Source organism: Artemia sp. Qi Xiang Cuo, chromosome 19 (genome assembly GCF_049724085.1).
Source record: "Artemia sp. Qi Xiang Cuo chromosome 19, ASM4972408v1, whole genome shotgun sequence".
In the NCBI taxonomy this organism is placed as follows: Eukaryota; Metazoa; Arthropoda; class Branchiopoda; order Anostraca; family Artemiidae; genus Artemia; species Artemia sp. Qi Xiang Cuo.
In genome coordinates, this window is record NC_142812.1 from 42,999,842 (window position 1) to 43,024,418 (window position 24,577).

General features: G+C 34.2%; 1 protein-coding gene across 3 annotated transcripts in view; it reads left to right on the forward strand.

Annotated features, from left to right (window-relative positions):
* Positions 1–16,973, forward strand: part of LOC148940875 (uncharacterized) — a 30,075-nt gene extending 13,102 nt beyond the window's left edge. For 2 of the 3 annotated variants that reach the window (XM_089104746.1, XM_089104745.1), the window contains exons 2-5: positions 5,390–5,554; positions 8,940–9,110; positions 9,949–10,113; positions 15,865–16,973. In XM_089104746.1, coding sequence (XP_088960872.1) covers positions 5,512–5,554; positions 8,940–9,110; positions 9,949–10,113; positions 15,865–16,832 — 1,347 coding nt within the window. In that variant the 5' untranslated portion in view covers positions 5,390–5,511 and the 3' untranslated portion in view covers positions 16,833–16,973. The remainder of the gene's footprint in view (positions 1–5,389; positions 5,555–8,939; positions 9,111–9,948; positions 10,114–15,864) is intronic. The other variant, XM_089104747.1, reaches the window with a different exon arrangement.
* The last annotated feature ends 7,604 nt before the right edge of the window (positions 16,974–24,577 follow it).

Genomic DNA, 24,577 nt, shown 5'->3' on the forward strand with positions numbered 1-24,577 from the left:
TGTGTAAGGGTGTCAAAAGTTCTCTTTACATCAAGAGAAATGCCTGCAGAACTGAGATTAGAATCTAGAGATTGTTATAAACTAAAGAACTCTATTGCATGCATCTTCTGTAGAACTTTTTATTCATTTCTCTTTTGATGAAAACAGTCCTTGGATATAGGGTCGAAACATTCATTTGAGGTTTGAATTTTCACTGTCTTACAAAAACGTTCCCTATTGTTTTACCTGTTTTTTTCTCTTTATGTCTCCTGACAAGCCACTATTCTAAACCTTTCCCAAACTTGAATAGACCCATTGAGTTGTGTTCATCTTTTATAGCTAATAAAAAAATGTTCATCAAAATTTACCAAAGGCTCAATACAAAATTTGTAAATGAAGTGGTCAGTATGTTTGGATAGAACATAAAAAGATGCCTTGATTGATTTGCTCATATTGTACATAGCCATCTAATGAAACAAGCTTGGTAAGACTACAGATACCATGTGTCTTCCAAACAAAATAACAGATTGCTGAAGCCCCCTTTTGACTTCTAATTTTATTCTCTTTGTAATGTTTAATATTGTTATTTTGATAATTTACCTTGACTCATATTACATTGCTCATATTACAGAAATGTAGTATGAAAATAAGTGTCATGTACAATAAATGAAGACTAAAATATTTAAATGCCTTACCTCAAAAGCATAGTGCAAGGCTTTGGCTCAGGATGTTCATCCCCTCGCCAATAGGATATTCAAGGCAGATATATAGACTGCTATCCTAAGCTTAAGTTAGGCTGCAAGAAAAAGCGAGACAGAAGAGAAAAAACAGAAGAAAAAGAAAAGAGATCTACAAATTTATTTTATTATTTAATTTTTAGTGATATATATTAATTGAATTTGTTTCAGCTTATCTTTAGTTTTATGTTGCTATTTACTTTTCATTGGGATGCTTCTTTTGGATGAAAGTTTTTTTTAAATTTGGTTTCTGTTTGTTTTAATTAACATTGTTTTTTTTCTGTTTTTTTTTTTTTTTTTTTTTTGTTAATAAAATGAATTTCAAAAAAAAAAAAAATTGTTTTCTTCTCCTTGAGAATCAAGATTTAAGCTTGCTATTTATACTTTGGATAAAATTTTGCCACAAAATTTAATAATAGTTGAACTGTAGAACTTTGGTTTGATGGGTAGGGTATTATTATTTGAATAAACTAACTGAATTATATCTGTATAACGTGATAACATTTAAAATCTGTAGACACGGCCCTCTTGTCATAGATAGGGTTTTAGATAAGTTTTAGACTGTCACAACAAAGGTATATACAAGTTTATAGCTGACTTGGAAAACTGTACTTCTTCTGAAGTTTATTAATTAACCCCTAAGTGAAGTATATGCATTTTGCATAAAAAAATGAAGATGTGTATGAAGTACTGAAAAGTTTTAGATAGATATTTTAAGTAATGTGAACTAAAGTTTTCTTATGTTCTTTTTTCATCTGAACTAACTCATTTACATAAGTGGAGGTTCCCCAAAATATCTTTTGAAAAACCTAAAATAGTTATGATAAAAGTATGAGTAAGATCTTCAAGTCAGTCTTGTTTGTTTTAAGGTTTATTGTAAAGCCTTCTATCTAAAATGAAGAGGTACCTGTTAATTATTCAGAACACACTGTAAGTAAGGAGTGACCTGGCTCAATAGTAACCAAAACTCTAAAAACCGGGATTTTGATACCAATAGATACATCAATAGAATCAAATTTTTATGCTGATTTCAAATATATAAGTTTCACTAAGTGTTGTCCTATCCATCAAAAGTTACGCGCCTGAGAAAATATGCCTTATTTTTGGAAAAAGGGGGAAACAACCCCTAAAAGTCATGGAACTTTAATGAAAATCACACTGTCAGATTCAGCGTTCAGAGAACCCTACTATAGAAGTTTCAAGCTCCTATCTGCAAAAATGTTGAATTTTGTATTTTTTGCCAGAAGAAAGATCACGGATGCGTGTTTTTTTTTTTTTTTTTTTTTTTTTTTTTTTTTTTTTTTTAGGGGTGATAGTATCGATCCAGTAGTCCTTGAATATCGTGAGAGGTCTCATTCAAACGGAAATTAAAAGTTCTAGTACCCTTTTTAAGTGACCAAAAAATTGGAGGGCAACTTGGCCCCCTCCAACGCTCATTTTTTTCCCCGCAGTCATCCAATCAAAATTTTGAGGTATCCATTTTGTTCAGCATAGTCAAAAATCTAATAAATATGTCTGAGGATGAATCCCCCACAGTTCCCGGGGGAAGGGCTGCAAGTTATGAAGTTTGCCGATTGTTTACGTATAGTATTGGTTAATGGGAAGTGTACAGACGTTTCAGGAGATATTTTTCTCTGGTGGGGGGGCTTGGAGGAGGGGGTCACGGGGGAGGATGTTTCCTTTGGGGAAGGGACATTTCTATGAAGGAGGCGCCGGATTTCCCAGCATTATTTAAAAAACGATCAGAAATAAAAAAAAACAAGTTTTTTCAACTGAAAGTAAGGAGCAACATTAAAACTTAAAACAAACAGAAATGATTATGTATTTGAAGGTGTTCACCCCTTAGTCAATGCCTCGCCCTTTACGCTAAAGTTTTTTTTTTAATACTTTCAAAAGGGCTATCTATTCTAATTAACCGGCCTTTGTGATTGAGGGGATTGTGATTCGAACAAAATTCGATTTTTAGCGTAAAGAGGTATTGACTAGAGGGCAAACTCCCTAATATACATAATAAAAACATACGAATATAGAAGTTCGTTACGTAAGTTAATTCGTAAGTTACCGTCAGACCAGAATTTCGAGTAAGCCATTTAGTCAAAAAAGTAAAATTAATATGCAAATTTTGTTTTAATTATTCATGTATGGGGAGCCAAAATCTAAGCTGCATTAATTAAAAAACGAACAGAAATTATTTCCGTTTATGGAAAGGGCTGTCCCCTCCTCAACGCCTCGCTCTTTACGCTAAAGTTTGACTCTGTCACACAACTTTATTTTTTAAAACAACAAAAACTTTAGCGTAAAGAGCGAGGCGTTGTGGATGGGACAACCCCTTTCATATACGGAATAATTTCTGTTTGTTTTAAGTTTTAATGTCGCTCCTTACTTTCAGTTAAAAAAAACTTGTTTTATTTTATTTAATCTGTATGTAAGATCTGAGAAAACCGGTTTCATAGCCAGAAAGACATGTGACGGGTGACAGAATGTATTAGACTTATATAATTTGGGCTATATATTTGGACATTAGGGTGGGGAGGGGGTAAAGTATTTAGTATTTGAGTCACTATATAAAGTATTCGAGTCAATTTCTCAGTCAATAAGACTCTTCAACTGATTTGCTTGGAAATCTATCTCCTTCAATCTTAGATTCTGATTCAGGTGACCGTACCTGTTCCAAAGCCCCCACCCCCAAATGAAAGTCGACCCTGTGGATTATATATCAATTTTTACCTCCAATCTCTCATCGTCTCTTCCTCCGAGCTAATTCTGTATTTATCTGAAGATTCTTTCAAAACAACTGCTGAAACACAAGGATTATTAAATTAGAATAAGAATTTCTTTTAGACAATGTAGTCAGTAACAACTCATTCGGTAGCGATTGGTTGAGAAGTAGGCTAAATTTTAGAAAAGGGCACTGGAACTTTCGATTTCCAATTGACTGAGCCCCCTCCAAAGCTTATTCGACCACTCCTTCCACTTGAAGTACCTCTGGGAAAAAATAAACGGACAAAAAAAAAACATAAATAGAGACATTACTTTAAGTAGAGATACTGGAGATATTCCTGTAGATCCAATTTACTATAGCCTAGCTGAAAATGAAAGGATTTAAATAACATTTTCCTCCAGTTTAAATTAAGATCATCTGACCATACTTTTAATGAAAATTATGTCAGTAGGCAAGCTAAGTCGCTACGCAGAGAATTTGTGAATAATCTTTCATTTATTCTGGCTTAGTTTTTTGGTTTGTTTGATTCAGTGTTTCTTCTGCTCATTTAGAGCTAATTCAAAAGGTTAGTTTTACTTCTTTTTTTGAGCACTGAAGACAGCTGGGTGGAAGTCCCTGACGAAATATCTGCCTCTATCATTTTTGCTTCTTTTTTGTCTGCTTGCTGATATTTTTTCTCGGCTATTTAATAATATTACTTTTTCTTGTTTTTCATATGTCAATCCTGCTTGTAGCCCTTTCTGTCTTTAACATTTCACAGAACTAATATAACTTTATTTCAGCTAATATTTCACGATTACAAAATTATAATTACCTCGACTATAATGTACTTAATCGTTCTGATAACAAGAGGCATGTTAGACAGACGGCCTTTTAAACCGGGGAACACAAGTTTATCGGATCAACCTATTTTGCCCCCCCCTAAAAAAAAATCCTGGATCCGCCCCTTCCTTGCCCCAGGGGTAGTTGGGGCCAGGTCATCCCCAAGGGCATAGTTTTTGGATCTTTGAATAATGTTGAACAAAATGGTTGTCCCAAAATTTGGTTTGATGGTCTTTTGGGGAAAGGCAGCAAAAGGAGTACGAGAAGGGGCTTGTTGCCTTCCGATTACATTTGACTCTAAAACACACTAGAGCTTTCAATTTCATATCAAATGAGCCCCCTCCAAAATTTCCACAACAACTCCTCCCATACAAAATGCCTTGGTGAAGAAAAAGAAGTAAAAATTACATAGAGCCCTTTTTGTTCTTACTTTGGCATTACCATTGTACTGCTTATGATTTACCTAACATCCAAAAACTTTCTCATAGTACATGCAAGGGATTTGGCACTTGTATGTTTCTTAAATATTTTTCAAATAATTTTTTTAAATGAAATTTTTTCCTGCTTATTAAGGAAATGGTGAATATCACTTCATTCAATTAAAATCTGAAGATAAAGTGCAACAAATATGCCGCAGCCCAGTTGTCAAAGGGCCAATGACTTTATATTCTTTATTTTATCCTTGGGGAGGAGGGTATCCCCCTCCCTAACCGGAACTTATGACTGTGTGCCAGTTGTAAGTCTCCAAGTTTGGGTGGTTTATGCTGACTTGCATCTAAGGAGCCAAATTGTTCTAAGTATGGTACTTTAAAGTAAAACAAAAAATATTTGGGTCCATTATTGTAAAAGGGGTTTTCAGTAGTATATACAAATTACTAGAACAAAATTGGTTCAAAAATTGTTCCTTCCCTTTTTACTTTTTTGATTTATAGCTGTAAACATTTTCTAGTAACTTAACATTTGCAATATGCTGTTCTGGGATACATCAAGAAAATCAAATTTATTTACAATATAACTATTTTTGTTGCAGTTGGTCAATATAATAATATAAATGCTATCAAATTGGTCTTGAATTTTTGAATCTGTCCATGTATGCTTTTTGTGTTTGTATCTTCCAACTATTTTTTAGGATCCTTGTTTTCTATTGAAGATACGGCATTGAAGTTTGTTAGTTATTCAGGTTCTAGGTATACCTGATTCCCTGGAACAGCCAAGAGAAAGCCACTCTGTGTTTTAATCAATTGGTAAAATATGGAAACACCCAGCCTCTTTGATATCACTGCTATTAAGCAAGGTAATTGGTATTATGGATGATAGAGCTAATTTGCTGCTCATTTTGCTCAAAAAGTCGGACAGTCATTGCAGTTCCCCGCTTATTTGTCTTAATTTTACATCAAAAATGGATTAAACAAACTTTAAAACGTATCTACTATTACTTAATAAAAAACTACAAACAGTTTTTAAATTTTCGCCTTTTTTGCCTTTATGTAAATTGATAAATGATTACCTTTAAATTTGTGAACGAATCATTGGTTTCAATAAAATCATTTTCTCCCTAGCAAGCCATCATAAATATTAAAGTTTGATTAAAAGATTATTTAATTTTCTTTCAAAAAAATGGATTGACTTTAAAATTAAAGTAAGCACAAAATAATGATCAGGAGCTGAATAACAATGTCTTTTACCCTTTAGTTCTTCTATCCGATTAGGCCACCTAATCCCTGTATTAACAATAACCAAAAAACTCATCATTTACCCCCATGTCCCCCTCTGCTCTTAGGTGACCAAAAAAATGTAAATTAGAAGCTTTCAGTTAGTTGACCATGAATTTTCAGGACCTGTCTGAGAAGAGGGGGGGTCTAGTAATGTCCATACCGAGATAGAGGATAAACACCACAGGGCTAGGGGCATTCCATAGCTTCTTTTACGTCATTTTAGTATTGTATTTCACTAAACAAATAAACCCAGGATTTTTGGTTAAAAACTCAATAATTGTTGTACTCACATTATTTGAATAGAGCAAGACAGTCTTAAGATGTTAAATAGGTAAAAATAATTTATGAGAAATAAATTTATTTTTTTAGGAAAATAGTAGGTAGTGCTAGTAGTAAAAAAAATAGCGTGGTTTGTTTTATTGTTCCTGTTATCTTTTAAAATTATTTCTTTTCTTATTGGAAATAGAAAGTACTGGTTTAGTAAAAAAGAAAATTAAAGAAATGGCTTGTTTTGGTGTTCTTGGTTCAAACAATACTGTTCTTTTTTTTTAAAGATCTGAAATGCCAATTTGATAACAACAAAATAGAACAAAAAACGAACGATGTTGAGGGAACGCAGGACAAGTTAGGTCATTTCGAAGGGTCAATCCTAGTTTAAAAACTTGGTAGCCCTCCCCCCAAGAATGCCCTTGCGCCGAGAATATTTTAAATTATTTGTAGTGGTTATAAATTTGAATAATACTCATGCACATTGCCTCTTCTGAACTAAACAGTACAATAAAAAAAATAGTAGAATCATTTGATTCCAAGTTCAAAGCTGTTTCCAAGTATAATGGTCTCTACCATAATAGTCGCTTGACTTGTTTTGTGTCAACAAACAAGACATTACTTTTCCGTTTTTACTTATTTATCATCTTAAAACTATCTTATTCTGCTCAAATATTATGGGTACAACAAATTTTGAATTCAGAATAAAATAAAAATCTGAGGTAGGATTCTAACGTATCCTGACATTTCATGGCAAACGTTGACTTGTACCATGACCTCAAATCACTTATTTTGATGTTCTTGCTTAAAGCAATACATGTCTGTTTCAAGTGATCTTAAATGCAATTTTGATATTCAAAAAAACATAGAATTTTCGATTGGCATTGTTTGTTTCATTTGAAAATACTTTTAGGAAAGAACTAGGCAAACTTTAACATAAAAAGGTGGGGTGTTTAGGGTAGGCAAAAATTGCATAAATGATTAAAAAAAAAAATAATATTGAAAAGTATGTCTAGCATCTCAGCTTTGGGTCTATTATAGCCTGTGTTAGGTTGTACCCTTCCTATCTCTTGTTTATCAAACATGTCCCTATCAAAGGCCATCCTACCTCTAAGCTGCCTCACTCTTAATTCTAAACTGTCAAAGTAATATAGATACTAATTATATTCTTAGTAATGTATATGCTACTTTTTACTATAAAGAACCTCTATGTGGGGGAGGGGTGGTGCTCAAATCTCCTGTCCGAACAGTTTGCTTTACTTTGATATCATCTTGTATTTGTCATATTAAAAAACCTATTTAGAAAAAAAAATAAATAAACAGAAGCGGCAGGCCCCCTACCGGGTTTTATCGGAACATTTAACCTTCGATTTACCACCTTTCAAAACTCAGAATAATCACCTTTTATTTTTCTACGAGGGGGGAGGTCGAAATGTAAGAATAATTTTCGTTGTCATGTATGTAAATGTTCTTTGAATTCGTTGTCCAATTTCCCATAGAATTGGTGCTGTAATTAATTGGGAGCCGTCACCTCCTAAGCATTGAACTGTTGTGCAAAAACTAAGACTGTTGGATAATGTTCATTTGCTTAAACTGATTGATTTTGATTGGTACTTTATGATTTTTACTTATTTGCAACTAGCATAAAATGCATGCTATTTCGGTGCATATTTGGGTAAAGTTCTACGAAATCATATTATTGAGTTAGGACAAAAGTGAATACACCATTCAATGCCTTTTTTATACTGATTACGAATATAATAATCATTTCTATCGAAAATGAATTTCAGCTCCCCCCCCTATATATGCCAATTCAGGGTTAAGTTAGGTTAGGTATAGCCTATATAGGGGGGGGGAATGCTTATTATATAGGGGGGGAACGATAGAAATGCTTATTATATTCGTAATCAGCATAAAAAAAGGCATCGAATGGTGTATTCACTTTATTCCTAACTCAATAATATGATTTCGTAGAACTTTACCCATATTTGTCTCCAAAACTTTTGTTTTATTTGTTTTGTTTAGTATTGGTTTGAGTTACTTTTTACTTTGTTTATATTTATTTACCACAAAATGTTTAATTGTGCAATGTCAAAAACTAAAATAACCAGCCAATCCTATGGCAATCTTGAAAAACATTTTTGTGTCTAAAAAAATATTTTAAATCTTTTCATTCATAACTGGATTATTTTCAAATCCTGTTTGAAGTTTATGCTACTGAGTCGCTGTTTTTAAGAAATTGAATTCATTGCTAGACTATTGCCCCAAACACATGAAGAAAGTTTTTGACAAAACGTGTGATAATTGGCCATTATCCTCGCCAAATTGTTGAATTTGTAAAATTTTCTCATTTTCAAACCTTTACACATCGATGAAATACTATATAAAATTGTATGGTATTCTTGCCTAGCACCAGAGATGACTCATTTTAATCTACAGGTGGCTTTTATTTCTATTTTCTTTAAATCATTCTTTTTTGTTCTCCATTTTTATTTCTCTAGATTAGGCTATGAAATGTGTTTTGGTGATTTAGCCTTCTTGCCTAGCACCAGAGATGACTCATTTTAACCTGAGGGTGGTTTTTATTTTTATTTTGTTTTATCTTTTTTGTTTGTTTTTTGTTGTACTAAATGTCGTACAAGTAACAGACTTCTTTTGTTGTTTTTGTTTTATGTGATTTCCAATGTTATTTTGTAGAAACTGAAGATACATCCTCAAATGATGATAAAGATGGTTTTGGAAGCACACATCCTATATTATCAAAAGAACACGAAGCCAATCTTCTTTCTATTTCTCCTGGAATATCTTCAGATTGTAAACTTCATTTTGTCCATGTTAAAGTGGAGCCGAACATTGGCGGGGACAAAGGTATGTACTGGATATCCTGAACTTGTGTAAATTTGCATGCCCAGAATGTTAATGTGTATTTTAAACTTCTTTTGGAATTGTGGCTGGGCGCGGAAGATATCTGTTTGTTGCATCTGAGTGCCCTGGTTGTATTTGAAAAGAAATATTTAGCTGGTAAAAGGACAGAGTGGTTTAACTTATTAGGATACAAAATTGTGTTCCTCAATTAATTCCCTGAACAAAACGACAAACCTTTATTTTGTTTAGAACTCTTCTAACTTTTACAACTCATTAAAACTCTTTACCAATTTTAAATAAATAAGATTTATCTTGTGTTCCTAGTTTAAGCATTTAGCTATGCGCACAAAACTGTACTGTATTGTACTTCTACTGTATTCTTTGTTGAAGCTGAAGATACATTTTCAAATGATGATAAACATGTTTTTGGAAGCGCCCATTCTAAATTATCAATGAAACTCAAAACAAATCATTTTGCTATTTCTCCTGACATATCTGGGGATTATCACCTCAATTCTGACATCTTAAATTAGACTCTAGATTTTTTCCCTCCTCCTCTTCTAGATTTTGAAAAATACTTTTTTTGTATTTTATTTAAAAACTACCTTCTTTTTCGGCATTTTCAGAAAACCTGATAATGCTATTTTCAGAAAATATCAGAAAACCTGTAAAGTTATCCCCTTATGTTTTGCTCTCAATTCTAAATTTCCTGATACGATTACATTTGAAAATTGAAGTAGAAAATGTTCCATAAATTTAGTAAAGCATTCTAAATGTTGTGCTATTAACAGAATTATTTCGTTTTGAGCATTTTCATGGAATTTATACTCAATTTTTTTAGATGCTACATTCTCAAATGATGATAGAGATATTTTTGGGGGTACACATCCTATATCATCAATGGAGCATGGAGCTCGTCTTTTTGCTGTTTCTGCTGGCATATCTGCTGGTTGTGATTCTAATTCTGACCTTCTTAATCTAGAGTCGACTATTGTCGGGGATAAAGGTATGTATTAAATATCCTGAACATCTTCTGTAAATGTGTATGTCCAAAATCATATTATTGTCTTCTTTTGGAATTATGGAGGAGTGGAGGATATGTGTTTGTTGCATCTTAGCATACTGGTTGCACATGAAAAGAATTATTTATTTAACAAAAGTTATGGAGAGTTTTAATTATTAGGATGTAAAATTTTGTTTCCTAGTTAAATCATAGGCAGCGTAATCGCAAGTAACGAACGATGTTGGCACAATGTATTATTTATTGTTTTCCATACCAGGGCACTTCGTATCGAAGGATTTGTCGTAGAAACTTCGAAAAGGGCTCATTCGATTCGAAAATGGGATGGCCAGTGCCCTTTTTAATAGTCGAAACTGAGTGGAAGGCAACTAACACCCCTTCCACGCCCACCATTTCCCCAAACACACCCAATTAATATTTTGAGATAGCCATTTTGTTCAACGTAGTTGAGTTCCATATAGAAATAATGTTTTTGAGGAGGACACTCCCTCACAGCCGTCAGGGCAAAGGTTGTAAGTTATGCCCTGGGGGCATATAAGATTTTTATAGCAACCATTGTCGTAGAAACCATTGTCGTGGAAACTTCAAAAAGACTCATTCGATTGGAAATTCAGAGGGCTAGTGCCTTTTTAATAGTCGAAAGTGATTGGAAGACAACTAACCCCCCTCTCACGCCCACCATTTCCCCAAACACATCCAATCAAAATTTTGAGATAGCCATTTTGTTCACTAGTTGAAAGTTCTGGAAACTACGTCTTTGAGGATGATTAAATAAAAAAAACAAGTTTTTTAAACTGAAAGTAAGGAGCGACATTAAAACTTAAAACGAACAGAAATTATTCTGTATATGAAAGAGACTGTCCCCTCCTCAACGCCTCGCTCTTTACGCTAAATTTTTTTATTGTTTTAAAAAAAAGTTGTGAGACAGAGTCAAACTTTAGCGTAAAGAGCGATGCGTTGCGGAGGGGACAGTCTCTTTCATATACAGAATAATTTCTGTTCGTTTTAAGTTTTAATGTCGCTCCTTACTTTCAGTTTAAAAAACTTGTTTTTTTTATTTAATTTTTGAAAGTTTTTGAATAAATGCAAGTTTTGATCTTGGCTCACCATACATGAATAATTAAAACAAAATTTTCATATTAATTTACTTTTATTTGGTGAAATGGCTTTCTCGAAACTTGTTTAATTTTATTTATGAACGTTTTTATTAGTAATAAATATACGAAACTTACGAATTAACTTACGTAACGAACTTCTATATTCATATATTTTTAATACATTTATTAGGGGGTTCTCCCACTAGTCAATACCTTGCTCTTTAAGCGAAACTTCAAATTTTGTTCCAATTCTTTAGAAATGACCGCTTAATCACAAAGGCCGTTAATTAGAATAAATAGCTCTTATGAAAGTACTAAAAAATTTTTGGCTTAAAGAGCGAGGCATTGACTACGGGGTGAACCCAATTATATATGTAATATTTTCTGTTCGTTTAAAGTTTCGATGTTGCTGCTGTTGTAGTTGAAATACTTGTTTTTTTATATTAAATTTATGATCTTTTTTTAAATAATGCTGGGAAGTCCGGCGTCCCCTTAATAGCAATGTCCCTTCCCCCATTAAAAATTCCTTCACGGAAACATCCTCCCACAAAACCCCTGACCCCCCCCCCCCCTACCAGTAAAAATATACCCTGAAAACGTCTGTATAATTCTAAATAACCAAAACTATATGTTAACAGGGGGTAAAGGTCATAATTTTCATCCCTCCCCCCGGGAAGTTTAGGAGATTAAGTCATCCTAAAAGAAATACTTATAATATTTTCGAACATGCTGAACAAAATGGCTATCTCAAAATTTTGATCAGGTGACTCTGGGAAAAAAAATGAGCGTGGGAGGGGGCCTAGGTGCCCACCATTTTTTTTGGTCACTTAAAAAGGGCACTAGAACTTTCAATTTCCATTCCAATGAGCCCTCCCACGATATTTTAGGACAACTGGTTCGATACGTTCACCCCTGGGAAAAAAAAACAAAAAAAAAAACAAACAAACAAACAAATAAACACGCACCCGTGATCTTTCTTCTGGCAAAAAAGGCAAAATTCCACATATTTGTAGATGGGAGCTTGAAAACTCTACAGTTGGGTTTGCTGATACGTTGAATATGCGGGTGGTATTTTCATTAGGGTTCTATGGCTTTTAGGGTATTTTTCCCCCTTTTTTCGAAAATCAGCCAAATTTACTCTCGCGCCTAACTTTTTATGGGTCGGATAAAACTTGATAAAACTTATATATTTGAAATCAGCATTAAAATGTAATTCTTTTGATGTATCTATTTGTATCAAAATACCGTTTTCTAGAGTTTCGGTTACCATTGAGCCGGGTCGCTCCTTACTTACAGTTCGTTACCACGAACTGTTTGACAACCCCCCTAAAGCCCTCAGGGAAAGGGTTGTAAGTTATGCCCTGGGGGGCATATAAGGTTTTTATAGATAACGTTGTCGTAGAAACTTCAAAAAGGGCTCATTTGATTGGAAATTGAAAGGACTAGTGTCCTTTTTAATAGTCGAAAGTGATTGGAGGGCAAGTAACACCCCTGCCATGCCCACCATTTCCCCAAACATATCCAGTCAAAATTTTTAGATAGCCATGTTGTTCAACGCAGTTGAAAGGTCCGGAAATTATATCTTTGAGCTGGGAAGCCCCCCACAGTCTTCAGAGCAAGGGTTGTAAGTTATGCCCTGGGGGCATAATAAGGTTTTTGTAGAAAGTGTTGTCGTAAAAACTTGAAAAATGGCTCATTCAGTTGGAAATTCAAAGGTCTTGTGCCCTTTTTAATAGTTGAAAGTAATTAGAAGGCAACTAACCTCCCTCTCACGCCAAACATTTTTGGGGGGCTTAGTATTGAATTTTTTTTTTTCATTCTAGGGTACTTCGTATCGAAGGAGTTGTCGTAAAAACTTCGGAAAGGGCACATTCGATTGAAAATTGGAATGGCTAGTGCCCTTTTTAATAGTTGAAAGTAAAAGCAACTTACCCCCCTCTCACGCCCACCATTCCCCCAAACATTTTTGGGGGACTTAGTATCGAATTTTTTTTTTTTCCCCATACTAGGGCACTTCTTATCGAAGGAGTTGTCGTAGAAACTTCGAAAAGGGCTCATTCGATTGGAAATTGGAATGGCTAGTGTCCTTTTTAATAGTCGAAAGTGATTGGAAGGCAATTAACACCCCTTCCACGCCCACCATTTCCCCAAACACATCTAATCAAAATTTTGAGATGGCCATTTTGTTCAGCGTAGTTGATTTCCAGATAGAAATTATGTTTTTAAGAAGGACACTCCCCCCACAGCCCTCAGGGCACAGTTTGTAAGTTATGCCCTTGGGGCATATAAGTTTTTTTTATAGAAAGCATTGTCGTTGGAGCTTCAAAAAGGGCTCATTCGATTGGAAATTGAAAGGGTTAGTGCCCTTTTTAATAGTCGAAAGTGATTGGAGGGCAACTAATCCCCCTCTCACGCCCACCATTTCCCCAAACACAGCCAATCAAAATATTGAGATAACCATTTTGTTTAACGTAGTTTAATGGTCTGGAAATTATGTCTTTGAGGATGACACTTCCCCATAGCCCTCAGGGTAAGGGTTGTAAATTTTGCCCTGGGTGCATATAAGGTTTCTATTGAAAGCGCTGTCGTAGAAACTTCAAAAAGGGCTCATTCAGTTGGAAATTGAAAGGGCTAGCGCTCCTTTTAATAGTCGAAAGTGATGGGAGGGCAACTAACCCCCTCTCACACCCGCCATTTCTCCAAACACATCCAATAAAAATTTTGAGGTAGCCATTTTGTTCAGCATAGCTGATTTCCAGATGGAAATTATGTTTTTGAGGAGGACACTCCCCCACAGCTCTCAGGGCAAGCGTTGTAAGTTATGCCCTGGGGGCATATAAGGTTTTTATAGAAAGCGCTGTCGTAGAAACTTCAAAAAAGGCTCGTTCAATTGGAAATTCAAAGGGCTAGTGCCCTTTTTAATAGTCGAAAGTGATTGGAGGGCACCTAACCCCCCTCTCATGCCCACCTTTTCCCTCTAGCTTTTCTCAAGTGCAAATTATGTTCTGGCCTTGGGAAGGCATAGGGGTTTTGAGCCCTACTCATGTTAATTTCTGTTCGTTTTGAGTTTGACTCGGTTATTTATTGTAATTTCTGTTCGTTTTGTGTTTCATTTGTTTATCGATGCTGATTTATGGTAGTTTCACGCTTGGTAGGTTATTTGATTTTATTTTTGCTCATTTTTGTTTTAATTGAGTTCTTTACTTTTCTTTGAATTACTTATTTTGTGGAAAAAGTTTTTTGAATTAATCTCTAAACAAAACGACAAATTTAATTTTGTTTGGAACTCCTTTTCTTCGTTTGGAAGTTATTAGAGCTCTTTTCTGATTTTAAAAATACTGGATTTTTTTCTGGTTTAAGGATTTAGCTAGACGTAAAAGTAGTGTGAAACAATAAAAATTTTGTGCCTGTTATGGCATATATACCCTTATGGCACACAACGCTTGCATGCCTTTTATTTAGTAATACGCCAGTATAACACTCCGAATTGTAGAATTTTTTTAAAAAAGCTTTTGTTTCACTTGATTTTAATGGAACAGAAGTGTATAATTTTTACTGAGTTCAATCATCCTCATTGGATGACTTTAAATTCAAGTAAAAACGAGGATTGTTTAGAAATATTGACTTAATAACCGTTTTTAAAATTGAAGCTGAAGTGTGACCTGTTCATTGTGTGCCTAGAGCTTCTGAAAATTTTCATAGGGTTGCTATCGCTATTGAATAGTCTTTTTTTTTTTTTTTTTTTTGTATGCTCAAATCTTTAGGTTTTTCAATTACTTTTTTGCATTACTTTTGACTTCGGCTTTTAAAGAGAATTTTTGCATGATCCAAATTTTGTAGTTGCTATGTTATTGACTGCTACAATTCTTTGCAACTTCATTCGCTTTTTCTTATCTGGCAAGAATATTGGAAGCTGGAAACTAAATAGTTTATTTTATAAAGTTTTCGGTCACCGGAAATGCCTTAATCTTTCAGGAAAAAAAGTCCTCACGTTTGTGATGGTGAAAAGAGAGAGGGAGTCACATCAGAGCACCTATCTTTAAGAGCTAAGATACTTAAAAAAGTAAATCTAATGTTCCTTAGAAGATTTGACTAAAAATGGCTTATTAGAAAGCTAGTATTTGTTCTTAAAATAAATCCTTGATTGCTTTTACCGCCCTTGACTAACTTTTTGATATGGTATGGAATTATTTAAATTATAGGTCGCAGAAGCTATTAGAGTTGTTTCAATGAGGACACCAAAATAACTTCGGCTTTAGATCTTACAATGATATTTTTAAGACAATTCCTTGTTCAAGTAAATTAATATACAAACTCAACCTTAAAAATTAAAAATTACCGACAAGTGTCAACGATACAGCCAATAAAAATTAGTCCTTATAATTTTATCATCCTGGTGATTATAAATCATCCATTAAAGTTAAATTTCTAAATGCTTCAAGTATTGAAGATACAGGAAATAAAAATTAGCTGTTATAAAATAATCACCAAGAGAAGAGTCTTTAAAATTATATTTATAGTAAAACTAGATTAAGGATAAAAATTTTTTAAGCTGATTGTAGGCCTATACTAAATAAAAACATAGGCCTAAAAGTATGTAAAAAGTAATTTATTCTGAATGAATTTTAAATTATTTTAGTTGTTCCTGCTGCAACGTCCAATGACAATGATGTTAGCAAACAAGGATGTGGAACACCTAGCTCACCTAATTTTACAAGAATATACCTTAAATCAGAAATGGATTTGAATAGTCAACATGAAATGTCAAGTAACATTTATGTATTTGCTGAAAATGATGTGGTGAAACAGGAGGTTTCTCCTATTGGAGACAAATCTTTCAAATGGAATATATGTGAGAAAACATTCCGCAAAAAATCTCGACTGTCTGAACATCAAAAAATTCGTACTGAAGAAAAACCTTTCGAATGTGAGATATGTCAAAAAACATTCAGCCGAAAATCCAACTTATCTGAGCATCAAAGAACTCATACTGGAGAAAAACCTCTCAAATGTGATATATGTGATAAAACTTTCGGCAGGAAGTCCAACCTTTCTGATCATCAAAGAACTCATACTGGAGAAAAACCTTTTGGATGTGATATATGTAAGAAACGTTTTACTTCAAGTTCTAGTTTATCTCATCATCAAAAAACTCATACTGCTGAAAAAACTTTCGAATGTGACTTTTGTGAGAAACATTTTATTTCAAGTTCCAACTTGTCTTATCATCTAAGAGCTCATTCTGGGGAAAAACCTTACGAATGTGATATTTGTGAGAAGCGTTTCACTTCAAGTTCCAGTTTATCTCATCATCAAAGGGCTCATGCTGGACAAAAACCTTTTGAATGTGATGTATGTGAGAAACGTCTAACTTCAAAATCCAGTTTATTGTTTCATCAAAGAATTCATACAGGAGAAAAGCCTTTCGAATGTGATCTATGTGAAAAATCATTCAGTCGAAAATCCAAACTATCTCGTCATCAAAGAACGCATTCAACCGTCATCAAAAAACCTTTTAAATGTGATACCTGTGAGAAACGTTTTACTTCAAGCTCCAGTTTATCTTATCACCAGAGAACTCATACTGATGGGAAGTCATGTGTGTAGGTCAGTGTGTAATATATTTATTCAAATAATCATGTCAGAAATATCAAAGAATCTGTGCTAGCGAAAAACTTTTTTCATAGTAATTTTGTGTTATCATGAAAACTTTTGTCAGCAATGCGTACGTTTTTTTTTTTTTTTTTTTTTTTTTTTTTTTTTTTTTTTTTTTTTGGTCAGCAAAGCATGAATACATTTTTAGATATAACGATAAAACTTTTATTTAACACAGTGTTGTTTGTAAAAAAAAAAAAATGCGCTTATTAAGCATATGATAAATCACACAAAGAAGATCATTCCTGTGAAAATCGCATAGTGAATTTGACAGAATAATCAAGGCTAGATGGGTTCACAGATTATGTTCTCTAAACTATTTTCGTTTCCATTTTTGACACTTAACTTTTATTCTAGCCTCAAGTATTGTTTTTCTTTTCAATGTTGTTGCAGTTATTTGCCTTTGATAAATGTATTGTATATATTTCAAAAGATACTCTTGGTTTTTTGTTTTATTTGGCGGTTTAATTTTTATTGTTGAATTTGACTTAAGGCTCATGCGGCGTTGGGGGCGGTGTAGAGAGCGTCGCAACTCTGCTCCTCCAGGCTGACCGGCCGGTCTGCTGCTATTGGTGGGGCCTCGTCGACAACAAAGTTAGCCATCTCCAGGAATTTGATGAGGCTATCCTTCCACCTTGTCTGAGGTCTGCTCCTCGGGCGAGAACAGCCATGAGCTTTAGCGTCAAAATCGTAGACTATTCTGGCTGGGGTTGTCGTCGGCATACGCAGGAGGTGTCCAAACCAGCTGAGAGTACGCTGCGCTGTTTGGATGGAGAATGGCACTTGGGAGGTGAGTGCGAGCAACCTTGCGTTGCTTACAAAATCGTCCCATCGAGTCCCTCAATCCGACGGAACTGTTTCGTCTAGCAGACGTCTATCATGCTGAGGATTGTTGATTTGAGAGGCCAGGTTTCCGCTGAATAGAGGAGGACCGAGCTTACGGATGCATTATAAATTCGCATCTTCGTGAGGCTAAAAGCATAAATTTCAATCCTACGTAATACAAAGCGCGTGATTTTGTTGAAGAAACCAAAGGTGATATGCGCATACTACTACAACTATTGCTACTGCGCAAGCTAAGGGTATTAAGGTGAAGCTTTTAAGGAATATTTAGGCGGATGTTGAACTAAATAAAAAAAAAAACTATGAGCATGTGGACTTTCAAAAAGCAATACTACCACTACATTTACTGTAACTAATGACGCTAAGGGCATTAAGATGAAACATTTAGGAGGAGTTTCAATTAAACGAAAAAACTGTATGCGTGCAGGTTTTCAAAAGGGCATATAAGCAATATCATAGGCAACACCACTCTATAATAGCCATAAATAACATTGAAACTTTTAAAGAAGCTAATTCGATTCAAGATTAAAAGTTCTGGTCCCCTTTTTAAGAACAAAAAGAGATTGGAGGGCAAGCAGCCCTTCGCTCAAGCCCACTAATTTTCCAAACGCATCTAGTCGAAACTTTGATACAGCCATTTTGTTCACCATAGTAGAACGGTCAAGCAACAATGTCTTTAGGGATATTGGGCATGTCCACCCCCCACAATTATGCAATTGGACCATTATCCTTTAAAACTAAATGTTGCTTTCAATTAAATCAAAAGGTATTGTGTTTATGGTTGCCAATAAGCCACCTCAGCAATATATCGAGAACGACTGGGGGTATTAAGTTGAATCTTTTGGGGCTACTACTATCACTACTTCTACTCTTACAAATTAAGTAAATAAAGAGTATAAGTGCATCCAGGTTGTCAAAGAGCATAGATAGAATCTTTTGGGAATGATATTAAGATTTATTTTTCAACTTCAGGAGTTATAAAATTAAATTAACAATACTGTTTGTGTCAGAATTAAAAATTGTTGAAAAGTTTCTCCATACAATTAGCATTATACACAATTACAATTAGCCATCCAAACTATGGATTCTCATAGGAAAAAAACTGAAAAGACATACAAAACTAAAAATTTAAAAAAGACTATGTCAATAAAAAACGAACAGAAATTAATTTTAAAAAAAAATTCCAAGAATCAATTTTTCAAAGAAAAGTAAAGAGCTCCATTAAGCCGATAATGAGAAGAAATAGAGTCAAATAATCTCCCAAGCGTAAAACTGCTACAAATCACTATCATAAGTAAATGAAACTAAAAACGAACAGAAATTACAATAAATAGCCGAGTCCAACTCAAAAAGAAGCAAAAATGAACATGAGTCGGACTGGTAACCCCCTTGCCTTCTCAAGACTAGAACATAATTTGCACTATACTGAAAAAAATATAAATGTTTTTACTTTTATAACTTTAATAAATCAAATAATATTAATATTTTGATTACTAAATATCAGTATATGTATATTAAACTGACAATGAACATTCATTTGTATCTTTTTCAGTAAAGCGTAAATTATGTTCTGGCCTTGGGAAGGTATAGGGGTTTTGAGCCCACCTTATGTAAATTTCTGCTCGTTTTGAGTTTGACTCCGTTATTTATTGTAATTCCTGTTCGTTTTGGGTTTCATTTATTTATCGATGCTGGTTTGTGGTAGTTTCACGTTTAGTAGATTATTTGATTTTATTTTTGCTCATTTTGTGTTTAATTTGAGTTCTTTACTTTTCTTTGAAAAACTTATTTTGTGGAAAAAGTTTTTTTTAATTAATTTATGTTCGTTTTATATTGACATAGTCTTTTCAGGGAAAAAGAAAATAATACTTTAAATCTTTTTGTTTTTTTAATATTTTATAGTTTTGCCTGCTATTTGTATGCTGGACAACATACACCCTTTAAAAAATCTGGCCACAAATAGTAGTGTTTAATTTAGTTTCATACCTTCTCTAGTTGACCTGAAAGGGAAAACTTGATACCATTCGCAGAAGAATCTGTTTATTTTCTTTGATAGCTTGGATACACTTATGATATTTTGATTTGGTTAAATTTTAAGAGCAGAAGTAGCCCCGAAATTTTGAAAATAATACCCTCAGTCGTTCTTGGGATACTGCTGAGATGTCTTATTTGGAATTAGCATTAACACAGTTCATTTTGATTAAATCTTAAGATAACATTTAGTTTTTAAACATAATGGGTAAATGAAAGGGTGGGCGTGGGAGGAGGATTAGTTGCCCTCCAATCACTTTCAACTATTAAAAAGGGCACTAGGGCACTATTTTCAATTGAAAGAGCCCTTTTCGAAGTTCCTACGACAACTCCTTCGATACGAAGTGCCCTGGTCTAAACAACAACAACAAAAAATAATGCATTATACCCACGTCGACCTTTCCTATAAAAACGTCAGGCCTTCCAATCACTTTCGGCAGTTAAAAAGGGCACTAGGCCTTTCAATTTCCAATCGAATGAGCCCTTTTTGAGTTTCTACGACAACACTTTCCATAAACACCTTATATGCCCCCAGGGCATAAATTACAACCCTTACCCTGAGGCCTGTGAGGGTGGTTGTCATCCTCGAAAACTTAATTTCTAAAACTTTCAACTACGTTAAACAAAAATGGCTATCTGAAAATTTTGATTGGATGTGTTTGGGGAAATGGTGGGCGTGAGAGGGGCTTTAGTCGCTCTCCAATCACTTTCAACTATTAAAAAACGCACTAGCCCTTGCCCTGAGGGCTGGGGGTATGGGGGGGTTGTCATCCTCAAAGACCTAATTTCCAGAAGTTTCTACTACGTTGAACAAAATTGCTATCTGAAAATTTTGATTAGATGTGTTCGGAGGAATGGTGGGCGTGAGATGGGGGTTATTTACCCTCCAGTCACTTTCGACTATTTAGAAGGGCACTAGCCCTCCCAATTTCCAATTGAATGAGCCCCTTTTGAAGTTTTTACGACAACTCTATCTATAAAAACTTTACATGCCCCAAGGGCATAACTCACAACCTTTGCCCTGGGGGCTCTGGGGGGTTTGTCATCCTTAAATACATAATTTACAGAAGTTTCAACTATGTTGAACAAAATGGCTATCTCTAAACTTTGATTGAATGTTTTTGGGGAAATGGTGGGCGTGAGAGAGGGTTAATTACTCTCCACTCACTTTCAACTATTAAAAAGGGCAATTTCAATTTCCCTATGTGACCCCAGGGCATAACTTACAACCTTTGCACTGAGGGCTCTGGGGGGGGGGGTTATCATTCTAAAAGACCTAATTTCCAGAACTTTCAACTACGTTGAACAAAATAAATATCTCAAAAATTTGACTGGATGTGTTTGGGAAAATGGTGGGCATGAGAGGGGGGTTAGTTGCCCTTCAATTACTTTCGACTATTAAAAAGGGCACTAGCCCTTTCAATTTCCAGTTGAATGAGCCCTTTTTGAAGTTTCTACAACTCCGCTTTCTATAAAAACCTTATATGCCCCCAGAGCATAATTTATAAACCTTACCCTAAGGGCTGTGAGGGGGTTGTCATCCTCAAAGACCTAATTTCCAGAACTTTCAACTAAATTGAACAAAATTGTTATCTAAAAATTTTGATTGGATGTGTTTGGAGAAAAGATGGGCGTAAGAGGGGGGCTAGTTGCCCTACAATTACTTTCGATTAATGAAGAGGGCACTAGTTCTTTAAATTTCTAGTCGAATGAGCCCTTTTTCAAGTTTCTACGAAAAAGCTATCAATAAAAACCTAGTACGGCACCAAGGCAATTACTTATAACCCTTGCCCTGAAGACTGTGGGGCGAGTGCTCAAAGGTATAATTTCCCAAACTTTAAACTGCGTGGAACAAAATAGCTATCAAGGGAGGGGTTAAGGAAGTTCTGGTATAGGAAGTGAGGATACTTCCTTGATCCTCATTTTTTTTTCACTACTTGTTCGTAGATTTTAATTTCCATTCATAATCCGATAATCAGACTCTTGTTTGAGTTGTTGGAAATCTTCTTTTTAAAGAAGTTGTACAGACAGTTGATTAATCTTTTGTTTAGTTTTGTCCTTGATATTCGATCTTACTTTTCTTGATAGGCTTCAAGAATATCTGAGATTTAATTTTTATGGGAGGAGGGAGTCAGGTAGAAATGTAAAACGGATATCATTCCAAATAAATTCCCTAAATCCTCAAATAAAAATACGTGATAAATTTCGGTATTTTCAACTATTCAAATGTTGCGTCAAAATACGATTTGATTACGCTATCTGATTTGCTGGATTTTTACAATTCGGATTGCGAAATTTGGTTTATTTTCGTTTTCCCACAATCCAAAATAAAATTTGAACTTTCAATCGAAAACGCTTATTGTGTGACCGCAGTCATTTTATATATTTAAAACGTTGTTTAAGTAACATTGTCTTACGAGCAAGGTCATAGATACAATTCAGCAAAAATATCATTTGACAAATATTTGTGGTGACTAAACAGGCATATTCTAAATATTGACTATAAATCATTGTAAAAATATTCTGAATTATGAAGCTAGATATGAATGCTTTCTAATCTAAACCCCTAATACCAAAAGTAGAAGATACACAAAAAATGAGGTTTGATCCCACTTTCTAGGGCTCTAATCAAAGAATGATTAAGATGACAAGGGCATTTTTGAGGGCAAGGCCGTAGCCGGGATTTTTTTTCAGGGGGGGGGGGGTTTACTCAAATATTTTTCTCGGGGGGGGGGGTAGACAAAAAAACTCAAAAAACGCATATAAAATTTGTTTATATCCATTTTTGTTACGTTTTGACGAGTCAAAAAAACATTCGGGAGTGGTTCTAACCCCCCTAACCCGCCCTCTGGGTACGACCTCGTTTCAGGGTGAAAGATGACAGGTTTGCAAAAATTGTCCTTTTGGCCAACTGTCTGAAGTTTAACAAACAGGAAGTCGTACTGGAACGGGGTGGAACGATAAGACAGGGTTTAAATGAGTGGAATCTCATGGGAAGGAATAAAGAGCTAGATTTTGAGCAGATTAAGATGGAGGAATGTGCACAGCTTATTGACCTATGGCGGCTTTTTGCTAAAAATGAGATGTTACTAATATCAATAGCAGTAACTAAATCGCTATGACGCTAAAGTATGTTTACGACGCTTCTATCGGTAATGTATCATATTAATTCGCGGGAAAAAAAGCATGAAAGAAAATCGAAATCATTTGTCCACTGCTTGGTTCGTCTAAGGATTTTCTTGAGAGGGGGGGGCAGCTTCATTGTGCTACGAAGCAATGCTACCATATCGGGTATATTTTACACGACTTGGGGACTTTATTTTCAGGAGAATCCGCGTTCAATTCTTCACAGCCTTTTTTCTGGTAAATTGGAGTTCAGACTTATTTTCGCACGAAATATGGTGCTTTTGATGCATCTCCACTTTCGGTGTTGCTCATCTTACGCCAGATTACATTTGATAACACTGCTTTGAAGTAGCAAATAAAACGGGCATTATATTGAGATTAATTTTATGAATTTTCTTTTTTAGGCTCTTTATTTTAGATAACTTTGACTAAATTACGTAGATAATTTCGGAGACCACACTGCCTTTCCATGACGATAAAATAAAAGTTCAAAATAGGGATAAAATCCTTTTTAATAGACAGTGTATAGAAAATTCACAAAAAATACCAGATATTTCGGACACTGTATATGTGACCGAAATATCTGGTATTTTTTGTGAATTTTCTGTACACTGTCTATTAAAAAGGATTTTATCCCTATTTTGAACTTTTATTTTTGACTATATTAACCTAGTTTATACGTAAAATATTTGCTTCAAAGGATTTTTTATTTTTGTCAAACTCCTATCACAACACGCTGTTCATTCTATCAGACCTGCTCACTGTTATTTCAGCTTGATTGGCACTGAGTACATTCAATTTTTTTTTATCTTTCTGTTATTTGATTGTACAATTTAGCTGTTTCTTCCTGTTTTTCTACTTTTATCAGCTAATAAAGGTTTCCAGAATTGAATCTAGAATTTTCAGGACTATTTCATTCACCGTCTTGACTATGTTAATTACATATTTCTACTTTTATGTTCTATCTATAAAAGGAAATACCGTGTCATAAAATAAATTATTTTTGGAAAATAAAAAAAGAAATCTCTCGGATTTTTTTTTAAAGATCCTGATCTAAAAGCCACCGCTGGAAAATTCCCCGGTTCAAACTCTAGTATTTTTTTATTTCTTTTTTTTGGTTGGAGTAAAAACACAAGTGCCGAAAAACTGTATTAAAAAATGTTTATTTATTAATGTTTATATAATCAAGCTAATGAGACAAGTTTAAACTCTTTCAGGTATTTTAAAGACTTGTCAAAATTTGTTGAACACCTCATTTTTCTTCAATTCTTCGTAAAGATTTTTGCAGTACATCGTTTTTTTTTTCTATCTTTCTGCGTACTCGAGATACTAGTTTTTGATTGGGATTGCACTCTTCCATGATAGTCACAACAATAACTAAAATTAAGATTCATTCTTGTTTATTACTACCAAAAATGGTTGCTTAAAAACTTGATGACGGTTGTAAATCTAATAGTTTTGGGCTGGATATGAAATACAGAAGATTCCATCCATAAAAATTTAGTTTTAGAAGGAAAATTTGGTCCCAAATGAATTTGTTAGTTCATCATTTGTGTAGAAAATAATGCTTGTAGGTGAGCACAGTAAGTAGAAAGGAGTAGTTTAAGCGAACTGGAGTCAACTAAACAAAGTTCTTTCTCTGCTTATTTCATTTTAATTCTCATTCTTCCTTTAGAAAATAAGATAAAATTTAAAAA